The 14395-nt window shown below is 44.3% G+C and overlaps 2 protein-coding genes across 9 annotated transcripts in view; both read left to right on the forward strand.

Moving 5' to 3' along the window:
- FAM184A (family with sequence similarity 184 member A) overlaps window positions 1-14395 on the forward strand; it is a 147370-nt gene that overhangs the window by 38079 nt on the left and 94896 nt on the right. The window lies entirely within an intron of this gene.
- On the forward strand, window positions 4637-10449 carry LOC144586453 (uncharacterized protein F54H12.2-like). Its single transcript, XM_078384721.1, has 2 exons — window positions 4637-4947; window positions 5102-10449. Exon 2 carries the CDS (start codon window positions 7814-7816, stop codon window positions 9128-9130), a length of 1317 nt encoding a protein of 438 aa, XP_078240847.1. The 5' UTR covers window positions 4637-4947; window positions 5102-7813; the 3' UTR covers window positions 9131-10449.

Raw genomic sequence — 14395 nt, forward strand, 5'->3', positions numbered from 1 at the left:
AATGCCAACATGTCCTGGGCCTCACAGTCGATGGCTTCTGCCCAGCAATCCTTCTCTTCCCCCTAAATCTTCTTAAATCCCCAGCTCACCATGGTTATATATGTGGCATTTGCAGCACCAACACCCCAGCCCACAGGTGAACCACAGTTCGGGAATCTTGCCCCAACTAAGGGAGATGGAAAATCCCTCTTTCACTATTAGAAGGATTGGGGCCAGTCCCACAGTGTGCCAATGCTGAGAAGAGAGAGAGAGAGAGAGAGAGAGAACAAAACAAAAAAACCAGTTGTAACATTTCCCCTTCCTGATGTGTGTGGCCAATTATATTAATACTAACCTTGGAAAAAGAGTTCTGTGCCCTAGACTTTTGAATCCACATGAGTGACAAGCTCATGTCATCCACCTCAGTCTAACCTCCCTTTACAAGCAGAGGCAAGAAGTTTGTGACAGGACATAACAGCCCATATACTGGCACATCTTTCCAAACATTATTTACTGATGCTTGCATTGGGCATGCACTATGTTGAAGCCCTCTAAATTTTTAAGATTCATTATATAATTCTGGTAGTACTGCTTCCATAGCTTCTGAAATGGAGGGATTGCAGAGGGGGCACTGAGGATTATGTTTTAGGTCAAAAGCATCTTCCATTTTATCATTCACATTCTGTAATGGTCAGGCTATTCAAGGCTGTTAAATTATATAGTTGATGCTTTCATCATTCCTTTTTGTTTGTGCTGAGATGAAAAACTGAGATGAGTTTTTTTCCCTATGGGCAGATTTTCAAACCTGAATCTGAAGTGAAGTGGAAAAAAGTTTCCTATCAAAAATTAAGGTGTTCATAATATCTCTTTTGGGAGGGTATGCATTGTGAGTAGTACAGACTGCTTGGCTGTGTTCATGGTAGCATATCAAAGCAATTTTTGTCCATATTAAAAGTCTAATATACAATTAAGCATACTGCAGTGAATGTTTTTCACCATTGAAAGCATAAGGGCAATCTGTGTCATAGTTATTAAGAGAAGGAGTACAGGGAAGGCATTGGTGTGTTTAAAGCAGTCTTCCAGATGTTGGACTGCAACTCCCATTAGTCCTATCCAGCATGGGTAATGAGAGGAAAGCTGAGAAGGTCATCTGGAAGACTGCATTTTGCCAACCTTTGTCATGCACATTATTACCTGGTCAAGCAGGGAAATAGCATTCTGTATGGAGGCATCTGGGAAAGGGATGGGGAATAGAGACATGTCTCTGTACCCCATACCTTGAAGATCTTCAAACAGATCAATCTTTCCCCATTGTCAACAGCAAAGAAAGAACAATCTGTGGAAATCAGCAGGGGGGATCCAAAATGGCACTCTTGTCCTTAGCTGAATGTCAACTGTAGGTTGTATACCTATGCTCTGCTACCTTGGAAAACATTTCTAAATTGAGGCCATTATTGCTTTCTTTACTAGTCATTGACTGGTAAAAGCACGTGCATTCTGCTGGAGAAAATCATAGCTTAGCAAAACCTTTAATCTGTGCCCTAATGACCACATTGTCAAGACTTCATGTTGGGTATACTGTATGTACATACACAATTCTGAAAATACATTGTGACATGAAATTGAAGGGTTCAACTGGAGAGTTTGTGATGAGATCAAGATACTTACGAGTAAAATTAACTGGTATAAAAAGAATAATAAAAGAGATCATCATACTACATATGAATCAGATTTTGACTGTAGAGTAGTAGTAGTTACAAGCCATATTTGTGAAAGGTTGAAGTGAACTGACAGCACTCACTGATGTTTTGATCATCCATTCCCCTTTACTATTCCTTACTATCCCAGTAAGGCTGCTGGGTAAATTCTTCAGGCACATGGTATTAGATTCAATTCTTAAAAAACCCTCTAGTTTATGAATGTTGTGCTTCTGTACCCATGATCCACAAAGCCAGGCCTAGTATTGCTGCACCGAGCAGGAAGAAGGATGCCAAGCTTTATATATTGAATGTTATTTGCATATTGATTGCACAGTGTGACATCAAGCAAGGGGAAATCAAAGGATTAGCCACCCAGAGTGGTAGAATATACCAGATGGTGGGATATAAATTTAAATAAATAAATAAATAAATAAATAAATAAATAAATAAATAAATAAATAAATAAATAAATAAATAAATGAGTTGACTCCTTTTTTCATCAGTTAACCAGTTCTCACCCAAACAAAAAGCAGTTGTTAGACCTGGTTTTCAACAAGTGTGAATGTTGGAGCCGAAGAGGGCATCCTGTAGACCAGGAGTCCCCAAACCGCAGGCCGCAGACTGGTACCAGTACATGGCCTTGGAAGGCCTGGGCCGCTGAGATGGATTTTCGAGAGCCAAAGAAACATGCGCATACACACATGCACCCACCCGTCCACCACCTGCATGCACGCCCACACTCCCTGCCCACACTCAGATGCCCGCCCACCGCAAACACACTCCCACTCACATGCACGCACCCCCGGTCGCTGCCTGCATACATACACACACACACACACCATGCATGCACACATGGACGCCTGCCTGCCTCCCGCATGCACGCACCTCCTGCATGCCTCTGCATGTACTCCCCCGCACAAATGCACAGATGCCCGCATGCATGCCCCCCCTTACACATGGCTGTACAGACGCTCACTGCCACCCCAGTCCTTTGGAGAATGATCTTTAACTAAACTGGTTCCTGATGTCAAAAAGGTTGGGACCCACTGCTGTAGACTGTCTTGCTGCCGTTGGTGTTGTCAACATTCAGGCTGCTGGTTGTTATGTAAAATTGTCTTCCCTTTTCCTGCTGGTAATATGGATGTCATATTGTGCAGCAATATTCAGCCACTTCCTGGAATTTTGAATTGTGGGTCCAGAATCACAATATACCACACCCATAAACAAGAAAAGGTCATTGGTGTCTGCATGGTGGAACAGTTTTACTTTTAAAAGGCATAACATGAAAACTGTTTGCTCAAACATTCCTGAATTTGACACAGAGCAAGAGCAGACTTTCTGCTACATCTGTGTCAAATTTGGTGTTAATATGAGGTTCAGTTTCAAAGTTACAAGTTTTGGTTTGGGGCACTCCTATTTTTGGAACTGCCTTATGGAGTGCTGAATTGGGCTGTTGCAAAATATTGCTGTGCTCTCATACCACAATAATGCCATTACAGTACTGTATTCATGATGCTTAACTCTACTACAGCATTCCTTTACAAATGAACTTCAGTTTGTAGTCTTAGCTTCTTATCAAATTACTGGATGTGAGGGAAAGGTATTTTTGTTTTAGTTCCAACAGGATATTTTGCCTCTTAAGCTTTTTTACTGTTGTGAATAGACACACAAAGGTTAGTAGCCTCTGCTTCTTTTTTAATAGCCTGTTCAATGATTTAGAAGAGGTTGGGAGTTTGATTCCTTACTCTGCTCTCTGCAAATACAGCCAATCTGTGTGGTCTTGGGCAAACTGCACAGTCACAGGGTGCCCCCAGAAGAAGGGAATAGTAAGCTACTTCTGAGTATTCTCTACCTAGAAAATCCTGGAAAAGGTTGCCATGTCAGAATTGACTTGATGGTACATGAATGTTGTTGTTGTTGTTGTTGTTGTTGTTGTTGTTGTTGTTGTTGTTGTTGTTGTTGTTGTTGTTGTTGTTGTTGTTGTTGTTGTTGTTGTGAGAAATCCCTTTTTCTATAGTCAGCATGGAAATGGGGGAAACTGGACCCTTAGCAGCCTTTCTGTTGAGCAGGCCGACAGAGTCAGGTCAGAGCTATGGTTCAGGGTTTGCTTCCTCTGTGATCAACACATATCTAAGTGGACTGTGCCAACTCATGAGTAGTAGGGTAATGGTAGCTTTATTCAAACTCAAATTTGACAGGTGCCACGCCCCCTTTTGGACCCCCAGCAGCGGAAGGGGAGGGACTTCCGGCGTCTAGGCTCGACCCAGGCCCCTTCCGGCGGAAGGGGCTGGTCGAGCGGTGACGTCGGGGGTTGTGGGGGTCACCGTGGGCCTATAGGAGTGTATTCCTAGAGTCTGGGGTCCCCCGTGACCCTAGGGTGGCCTGAGGATTGGTCCCCGAGGGGTTGTGCCACCCCCACGGCCCTATGGACCAATGGGGAGCGGTTGGAGGGGCTTGGCTAGAAAGGGCGGCCCTAGGGCATGCCCCAGCATGCCTTTAGGCCCTGCATGACGTCAGGGGTTGTGGGGATCACCGTGGGCCTATAGGTGTCTTTTCCTAGAGTCTGGGGTCCCCCGTGACCCTAGGGTAGCCTGAGGATTGGTCCCCGAGGGGTTGTGCCCCCCCACGGCCCCTGTGGACCAATGGGGAGCGGGTGGAGGGGGTTTGGCTAGAAAGGTTGGCCCTAGGGCATGCCTCAGCATGCCCTAGGCCCTGCAAGGGTGGGAAAGTCCCGGGGATTTGCAGAGAAGCTATAAACGTGGTTCGGGACCCTTCTGCGCGCTCTTGCGGCTCTTTGCAAAGGTCTTGTGGCTTTAAAGACATGGCTGACAAGGAGAACAAAGCTCCCGAGGCATGCCAAAAGCTTGCGGGAAAGCCCGGGAGGCGTTTGCGTCCCAAAGGCTACTATTATGGGCCGGTGGGATTTTCCATGCCGTTGTGTCCATTAGGAACTCCTACAAGACTAATGGCTAGCCTTCCCAAAGACCCAGAAAAGTTAAGAAAAAAATGCAAGTCTGCAGAAGACGTATTTGTATTTACCGCAAAGCCTAAGCAGAAGCCGAAAAACACAAGAAAACCGGACTGCACACTGATGTGGGGTGATGATGAAGATGCTGAGCCTCAGTGCGTTGATGGCGAACAAGGGATAAAAAGAGATTTACAGAAGCCGCCGGGTTTTGCGGAGATTGACGATGGTGCTGAGCAGCAAATGTTGGCAGAGGCTCCAGACGAAGGCTTTGAGAGTGATAAAGAGAACCAAGTCAACCTGGTAAGACCAATTTTCTTTTTAAAAAGTCTTATTAAGGGTTCCGTTATAAGGGCTTTAAATGCCATAGTTAAGGATTTATGCTAGGGTTGGGGGGGGCGGGGCGGTAAAGGGCCTTTTAAAAATGACTAAAACCTTGTTTCATTTTCAATCACAGGAGAGCTTGTTTCAAGCTCAAACTCAGGAGGGCCCTGAACATGATGGTGATGATGATGATGAGGGGCTTGAATGTGACTGTGGATATTGGGCGCACAGAAAGGCCCTGAAAGCGGCAGGTTGCATCCCTTCAAGAGAGAATACTTCCTGAATGACTATATAACCTGCAAATATATCCTGTATTGTGTGTGTGTGTGTGTGCTTCTACCTGTACCTTCTGCTGTATTGCGTGTGTTTCTACCTATGTCTTCTGTAAAAGCTAAAATGTCTGCCCTGTATTTCTACTAGCACTGAGATTTAGATGTATGCTTTACAATATTCTTGTAATATACTGTCTTTTAATAAAGAGTCTTTATTGTACCATACATTGCTCATATATGTGCTAATGGCTGAGCTGGATGCACGGGGGAAATTATTGCACAATATCTATTATACACCCTCATCAGCGGGGAGTTTTGGAGGTCTGAAGCCTCTCTTTAGGGAGGCCAAAAAACAGGTGAAAACCTTGAAACTCGGAGATGTTTCTCGATGGCTGTCCGACCAGGATGCCTATACGTTGCATAGGCCTGCTAGAATTCATTTTAAAAGAAATAAGACCGTGGTTTCCAAAATAGATGATCAATGGCAGGCAGATTTGGTTGATATGCAACAATATGCTCGGCACAACAAGGGTTGCAAGTATATTCTGGTCTGTATAGACATTCTTTCTAAGTACGGCTGGGTAAAAGCGCTCAAAGGCAAAACAGGCAAAGAAGTGGCCAGAGCCTTTGAAGCCATTTTCAAACAAGATGGAAGAAAACCTGACAAAATACAGACGGATCGTGGCGGTGAATTTCTAAACAGACCTGTAAGCAGTTTATTCAAGAAATGTGGAATACAGCATTTTGTCACCAATAATGAGGTCAAAGCAGGGGTTGTTGAGAGGTTTAACAGAACATTAAAAACAAAAATGTGGAGGTATTTCACGGCTAATAACACCTACAGGTATGTGGATGTATTACCGCAGTTCCTTAAAAGTTATAACCATAGCCTTCATAGAACTATTAAATGTAGGCCTGTAGATGTGAATCATCACAATGACATGGTCGTCTGGAAAAGAGTCTATGAGCCCTCTGTTGGAACCAAAAAAGAAGTTCCAAAACTCAGAAAAGGGGACCGTGTGAGGGTTTCTAAAAGGAAGGGTGTATTTGATAAGGGCTATGAACAGAATTTCACCACCGAGATATTTATTGTGGACCGTGTTGTAAAAGGTACAGAGAGACCTGTATATCAGCTAACGGATTATGATGGGGATGCCATAATCGGAACTTTCTATCCTGAAGAACTGCTGAAGATCAATGACAGGGAAGACCGGTTGTACAGAATTGAAAAGATTTTGGGCACAAAAGGTCGAGGTCGAAGAAAGCTCCACCTAGTCAAGTGGTTAGGTTGGCCTAGTAAGTTTAACAGCTGGGTGTCAGCCTCAGAGGTTTCTGAGATCGTATAGGGACAGAGAAGCAAAATGGGAGATTATGGTTTTTACATCACACTACCCAGCAACGCCTGTAAGAAGGTTTTTCCTCAAAATACAAATGCCAGCTTTACGACAATGTTGCCCAAGCCCTTAGATTTGATTGGTGTTTGGGAAGTTGGTCTAGCAGAGATACAGTATCCTCGGAGCTGGTACACACTCCTGAAAAATACCCCATTTTCAATTTCTGAGGGTACAAATAAATGGATCTTTCAGTTACACAGGGGCTATTACAAGGACATTCCTGATCTTCTGAACAACATGAATGACACTATAAAACAAGCTATAGATCTACAAGAAACATGGTTGGCCTACGACCCCGTCATGGGAAAAGTTAGATTCACAGGCCCTGAAAATTACTTATTTTCAGCGGGTGCTGAGTTAGCCCACATTTTGGGGGCCCCCCCGGATGTGCCCGTCAGAAAAATACCGCATGCTGCAGACCTTACTGGGGGATTCAGTTCCTTGTACGTCTATACAGATATCATCGAGCACCAAATCGTGGGAGACCATGCTGTGCCTCTGTTACGCTGCATCCCCGTCAAGGGAGAAACCTACGAATGTGTTACAATTACCTACGACAAACCGCATTACGTGTTGATGAGCAAGAACCACATCAACACTATAATCATTGAAATAAAGACGGATCAGAACCAACCCGTGCCATTCACTCTGGGGAAAGTTGTTGTGCGGTTGCATATACGTCCCAGAAAAGGCTGTGTTTAGGAAGAGATCAGAAGGACGCTAAAATGGTGGTGTTGAAAGACTACGGGGATGTTAATGTTTATAGAGCGTACTATAAGGCCCAGGCAGGGCGTGGCCTCCCCGGTTTTCACGGATCTGTAAACATGTACGGAGCAGGACTGGGGAGCATTTTTCGTGGATTGTTCCGAAAGGCCGTCCCCCTCTTGAGGAGAGGCTTTGAGTTTATTAAGCCCCACATTAAGACGGCCGTACATAATATCGCCGGAGACGTCGCGAGTCATGTTATGAAAAAAGTGAGACCCCAAGAAGGCTCAGGACTCACGTACATGAAAAGAAGGGGTGGAGTTAAACGAAAAGCGGGTCATCTACGCCTAGGTCCACCTAAACGGTTAAACAGCGGATTGCCTCCCAAAAAACGTCAGAAGCTTGAGAACAGGAAGAAGAAAGCAAGCCGTAAGATAAAGGGTCTGAAGCGGTGCAGGGGAGACATATTTTAAAATGGCGTTCATTCACGGCTCCTCTGAAGAGTGTGCCAAATCTGAATTGGATATTTTTCAGCTATCACCTACACAAACCAGCGTGGAAAGCTGTATGTATATAGAGGTCCCTCCCTTAGCAGCGCTAACACCCAACGGCCAAATAGAGTTTTATATAACTGGTAACAGTGAAGATTATATCGATTTAAACAATACCTTGCTCTACGTGGTGTGTAAGATCACAAAAGCAAATGGGACAAACATCGCTGTGGATGCTAAAGTGGGCTTTGTAAATTATCCCATTGCCTCGCTCTTTAGCCAACTGGACGTTACCCTTGGAGATCGGCTCATCAGTCAGAGTAATAATTGCTACCCCTATAGAGCGATGATAGAGCTGCTTATGAATTACGGCGCTGACAGCTTGAGCACTCAATTTGCGGCGGGCGGCTTTTATAGAGATGGTTATACAGCCATGGAACAAACCACCGTCGCCCCCCATACCAGAAACTGGGGTTTTCGAATGAGAGCAGAACACACCGGAACCAGCAAGAAATGGGATCTGATGGGGCCGTTGCATAATGAGCTATTTTTTCAGGAGAAAATGTTACTGAACGGCGTAGATGTGAAAATCAAACTTACCCGTAGCAAGGACATGTTCTGTCTGCTGAGTGGTGATGCTGGTGAGCACTACAAAGTGGATATTTTAAACGCCTCTCTGTTTGTCAAAAGGGTGAAAGTGTCCCCAGGAGTTCGCATAGGACACGCAGAGGCCCTTCTCACTTCTAATGCAAAATACCCCATTGAACGCGTGGGCATGAAAGTATTCAGCATACCTGCAGGAAGCCTTGTGTGCAATCAAGAAAACCTTTTTCTGGGGCAGTTGCCTAAACAGCTCGTCATAACTTTTGTCGACAATGAGGCTTTCAGTGGTGCATATGACAAAAACCCTTTCAATTTCCAACATTTCAATGTTAATTTTATAGCCTTGTACGTTGATGGGGTACAAGTTCCAGCAAAGCCCCTCCAGCCTGATTATGCAAACGGACTATGTGTCAGAGAGTACATGCAGCTGGTACAAACCTCAGGGAAAGCCATGAAGGACCAAGACATTTTCATCACCCCTAACGAATTTGCACACGGATACACCCTATATGCCTTTGACCTGACACCGGATCATGGCTGCTCAGAACATTATTCTCTGATCAAGACTGGAAACCTTCGAGCTGAGATCCGTTTTGCCCAACCCCTAACGGCCACTATTAACATGCTCTTATACGGGGTATTTGACAATGTGATTGAAATCAGCCATAGCAGAAACGTCCTCTTTGATTACATGTGAACATGAATACGTTGCAGCTATTAAGCGTGTTACAACGAGATAAGACCTTTCTAGATGTGTACCCCTGCGACCTGTTACCAAGGAACCTTATTACCAAAAGACCTACCGGAATAGTGGTGAACACCCATCCCCACACGATGCCTGGGGAACACTGGCTGGCCCTCTATTTACCAGCTAAGGGGCCTGGGGAATTTTTTGACTCATACGGCGTAGACCCAGACAACCCACGGATCCCTGAAACAATTACAGCTTTTTTATGGCGTCAGGGCAAAGAAATAATATTCCAGAAGAGACAGCTACAAAACCCTTCGGCAGTGACCTGTGGCTATCACTGTGTGTTCTTTTTACAGAACAGAACAAAAGGTCTGCCGTTTGACTAAATTTTAAAGTTGTACTCAGAAGATGCGACCAAAAATGACCGCATGGTTGTAGAGTTTGTCAAGAACAGGAAAATTCAAACAGCACCCCGATCCTGCAAACCGTTTCATCATATTCAAGCCTGCGGCCCCCAGTGTAAAACATAAAATGTAAGCTGTGCATAAATAAAATAAAAGACAAAAGTTAAATGTTTTATCTGTCTTGGTGTTTATTAATGTGTTTTATAAAGTGAGCCATTCAGGCTTCTTGACTACCGGTCTCACAGGTGTTGTTGGAAGCTCCTTGATGTACAGCCATTCTGGTCTCTTGAACTGTTTCTTGGGCCGGACAACAACCGCCGTGGCAGACGGAGAGGAAGAAGGTGTTGCTGCTGATTTCATCGCTTCTAATTGTTCTCTAGCGGTTGAATTCCCCACGATAGACGTAGGGATATTCAGTTCGGCCAGAGCTTTAAGAAAAACATCCCATCCTTTGGGTTTTCTCTTATCAGAAAGGGCGGTAGACTGGGTGATCCCTCTGACCAGGTCCAGAATATTAGAGCCAGGTAAGAGCTCTCCCCGGTACTGGAAGGACCCTTTGTCATCCCATGAAGAGATCTCTTGATGTTGCCTTAATTTACTTAGCAAAATCTCTGCATTTTTCTTGTAACGGTTGGGAAGGCTGTCTAACACCTCTTGAATAACAGAGGGTAGGGACTCTTGAGGGGCAGGTGGAGAGGGGAGAGAAGCCGAGGCTTGTGGAGGCTGTGGCACTGTTTTTTCCATATCCTCCTGCCTGGTCAGCGCTAAAAACCTCTGTAGAACGCCATTGTAAAGCTTAGCTTTTTCATACTCTGGCAAGTCTGACCTTAAGAGAATTTCTCTCATCTCAGAATCCAGGCGTCTGACCGTGGCGGACCTGATGTTTTCTGGTACGCCCCTCAGCTCTTGTAGCTGAGCACTGGGGACCAGATACATCGTTTCAGCATAATCCATTACTTATTAGTTAAAAGACTGGTTATTAGAGGTACAGCAAAGCCCAATAAGGGTCCCAGGAAACCGCCAGACTGCTTCACCAGGTATTTTTTCCTCCGTAGGGGGACCCTCTTGTTACTCAAGGTTTTAATTAGTGTTCGTTTCTTCTTTAAAACACGTACCTGATGAGGTGTTAGAGCTATCTTTCCTTTTAAAGTATTCAGAGCAATTTCTGAAATGGCCGTGACCAGATCATCCGAGGCAGCACATAAAATGGCTTTTCTCTGTCGCAGTGGGGCCTTAATAAGGAGTTTCAAAAGCGGGAGGTTTCGCCTTATACATTCAGACATGTTATCTGGTTGCCGAACAGGCGTCAATAAAGAAAAGGGCTCAAAGCAACCGTCTTTTGTTACCTGAAGCAGATTTCTTCAATGTATAGACCACGGGCCAGTCAGGAGGGAAAAGTCCTGTTCTCAGTCTGTAAGGTTCAGGAGTATTGGCATTTAAATCTACCAACAGATAACCGTGAGGAGGTCTTGTCGCATCTGTAAATGCTTCCATGAAGAACTGTCCGTTTCGTGGATACATCTGACGGGCTAGTGTGGCAATTTGCTGCTTATCCCTGGGATTTTTAAAGAGGACTAAAAACTTGGCGTTCAGACTAATGCTTCGAGCGGCCCTTCCCTGTGAAAAAATGTTCTGAGTAATTAAAAAAACACTTACGTTCCTGTGATGCACATATTGTGTAAATAACTTTTCCACTTCCTTATTATCAGAGGCATACTGCATCAAATCGTCCAAAACCAAGAAGTTTATTTTAGTTGGGGGTAACAGAACATCATCATCAAACTTTTCCGGCAAACCTTCTACAAAACGAATACAGGGATATTTACAGAGAAGAGTCTTATATACAGGTTGCCAACAGCCATAACACCAGATAATATTTTCAGGCATGTCAGAAAATACATTGCGCGCGTTGTCCAGCATATTTTTTATAAAAAACGTTTTTCCACATCCGCTCGGCCCTGCTAGGATAGCTGAAAAAGGATGAACCCACAACATCTTCAGTTCAGTAGCCATAAGGCAGGGTTTTAAAGTCTTCGACAATAACTCTTTTGTCATAAACCACCTTTTGAGTTTTTCTTAAAAGCTTTGTATGAATCAACCACTGGCGCTTATCCCTAACAATTCCTGGTTGCTCTACCACTATTTCACGGGATGAACCATCTCGGTTGTCAGAATCGTACGTAAAAACCAAATCCCTGAGACTATCAAAATTAATTTTTTCAGAGTTAGCAACATTCAGTGTGATCCCTTTGACCTTCATGCACGCACTACCATCACTGAGTTTATACCCATAAGTTTTAGGTCCTCCGGACACATATTCTGTAATGTGCAAGCCTTCAGGAACTTCACTCGTGAGGTCCCCCAGGTAGTCCCCTAAGGGGGGTTTCCATTCACCCTCCCGTTGTACAAAAATGACAGAGTCTGTATCGTGATAGAGAACTCTATCCTGCAGTTTGTCAAGCAGATTGTAAAGCTCCAGACGTGCATAAGCAGTGGTAAAGCAGGCTATGAATTCATTTTTCCTACCCTTGGTGGCTAATCTGTCAGCCTCATGTTTCCATGTCACACAGACAGCATCATCCGCCAAAAATTCAAACATTGACACTGTGTAAGACTCTGAAAATAGGAGGTTGAAATATTCATCCGGATCTCTGACCACCTGAGTGTTAGGCAGATTCGTTCTCTGACCAAACTTTCCCCACAGAGAGTTTAGAAACAGTTTGGCTATCTGTCTTTTTGCGGGATTTACAGCAATTTTATCTTTACGTAGGGATATCCCCTCTTTCTTTTTATAATCATCAATATATTTGTTTTTATCTCCTTCGCTGACACACCAGGCGGGATAGCCCGATGCTTCCTGTTTGTGGCGAAGGTGTAGCTCTATGTAATTTGAAAACAGGTCCGCCGATCTGCTTTCAAAATGCCACACCTCAAAGATTTTCAAAATCTCGTACCCCTTTTTTATGGCAACGTTCAGTTCGATAGTACACCAGGTACCCATCAAGGCTCTCTCCTCATCAGTATGTTTACAAGGGTCTCTCTGGCGGCTTTCTGCACAGGTGGCACACAGCACAAACATAAGTTTTCCACCAACCCTGGTGGGCAACACTGGAAAAAAGAGCCCTCTTGGTGGTGATATTTTCGCCTTTACGAAACCAAAGTATGCAGACACATGTTCAAAATTCTCAAATATGATTTTGGGGTGTCCCAGAGGATACTCTTTAGTTTTGTTGACATAGGGGTAAAGGCTGGTAAAATCATAGTAAAGAATCTGCTCTTCCGGTTTAGCTCTGTAGTACAAACGGATCGCGTTTGTACGACCCCCAAAGAGAGCTTCCCTAGGTACTAAGGGCTCTGGAAAATCAGCTGAAGCAAGGTAATTTTTGACAGCGCTGTCGCTTCTTACCATCTCTTTCCATTCATGCTCCCAAATTGATCTGACTTCAAAACCCTTGCTTCTCAAAACGGCTGTCCTTTCCTGTGTAGCATTGAAAAGAGCCCCATAGGTTTTTCCTAACAGAGGATTCCAATCCTCAGAATGGTAACAGAGGGCACAGCCGTGGAAAAAACATCCCAGGAACTCTAAACATATGCCCCTGCCGTTAAGAACCATATAACCATCTACATAAAGAGAATCGATACAAATTTCCCCACCATTCAAGGCGTGCTGTACCCTGGTTTTTTCTTTATGGGCAATATAAGACAGCCACTGTATCGATGCAGATGAATAACGTTTGCACTGGCGGTGATAGTTGTCTGGATGTGGGATTGCTATTTTATTTTTCTCCAGAAATTTGAACTTGTACATGCTAAGACACACGCCAGCTAGGGTGGGGTATTGAAGAGGGTCTATGGCAAACCAATCATATTCCCCGTCGTACCCTTTCACCCTCTTCTTTGTCAGGGTCATAATTTCATGGCGATACTTTGTGCAGGCCTGTACCAGGATGTTAACATCCTGCTGGCAGTAGGCAGCCAATTCTCGCTGCAGGTTGAAGGTTTTTGTCTTATTCTCCTCATGCCACTTTAAGAAAGCCTTCTGCTCAGAAGGCATCATGTGTTGCACTCCATAAGCTTCGGGTGGTGGTAGGGGACCCTCATACTGTTCATTTTCAGGGGTGTTGAAGTAATGAGGGAAATAACCCTTAGACTCCTGCCTGAGGCCTAGGCATTTGGGTAATTTTGACAATCCCATTGGTAAATGACATAGAGAATCCAGGAATTTTATATCAAGAGCCGGCACGGCTATTGTTATAAGTTTTCCACCTTGAGTAATAAGTTCTACCTCTAGTTTTTCTTTGACTAGCTGATTGAGAATGAAATATCCATCATAACCTTTTGAATTATGGGCTATAAACGTTGTGCCCTCAAAAACCCTCCCTTCTGTGAAAGTCCGAATAAAAGCCTCGATGCATGACTCGCCTCTGAATTCCCATGATTTATCATAAGGCCATGCCTTTTTTTTCTCACCTTTTTTCTTGGTGTTCCCAGAGTCAGGCTCCACAATGCTCTCGCTATATGATCTGTTATCATCATCATATTCTTCACTCTCCTCCTCCTCCTCTTCCTCCTCAGCATCCTGTTCAAGGATATCCTTTATCCAATCGGGCACCCCCTTTTTCACAGAGGCCTCTTTTTTAAAGTGTCGCACAGTCTCACCCCAAAAAGATCTGGCATAACAATAATTGGGGATGTGTAACCCCGTGTCTTGTCTTGATTCTATATCATAAAATATATAATGGGTTGAGATATTTGGCTCTTTAAGCGGGCGCATGAAACAGAAGTGGTTTACCTCTTCTCCCCTAGGAGCCCAGCAGATATTACATACCCTGCCTATACAGTCCTTTGTGAAATGCTCTGCATTTTG

Source organism: Pogona vitticeps, chromosome 1 (assembly GCF_051106095.1).
Source record: "Pogona vitticeps strain Pit_001003342236 chromosome 1, PviZW2.1, whole genome shotgun sequence".
NCBI lineage: Eukaryota > Metazoa > Chordata > Lepidosauria > Squamata > Agamidae > Pogona > Pogona vitticeps.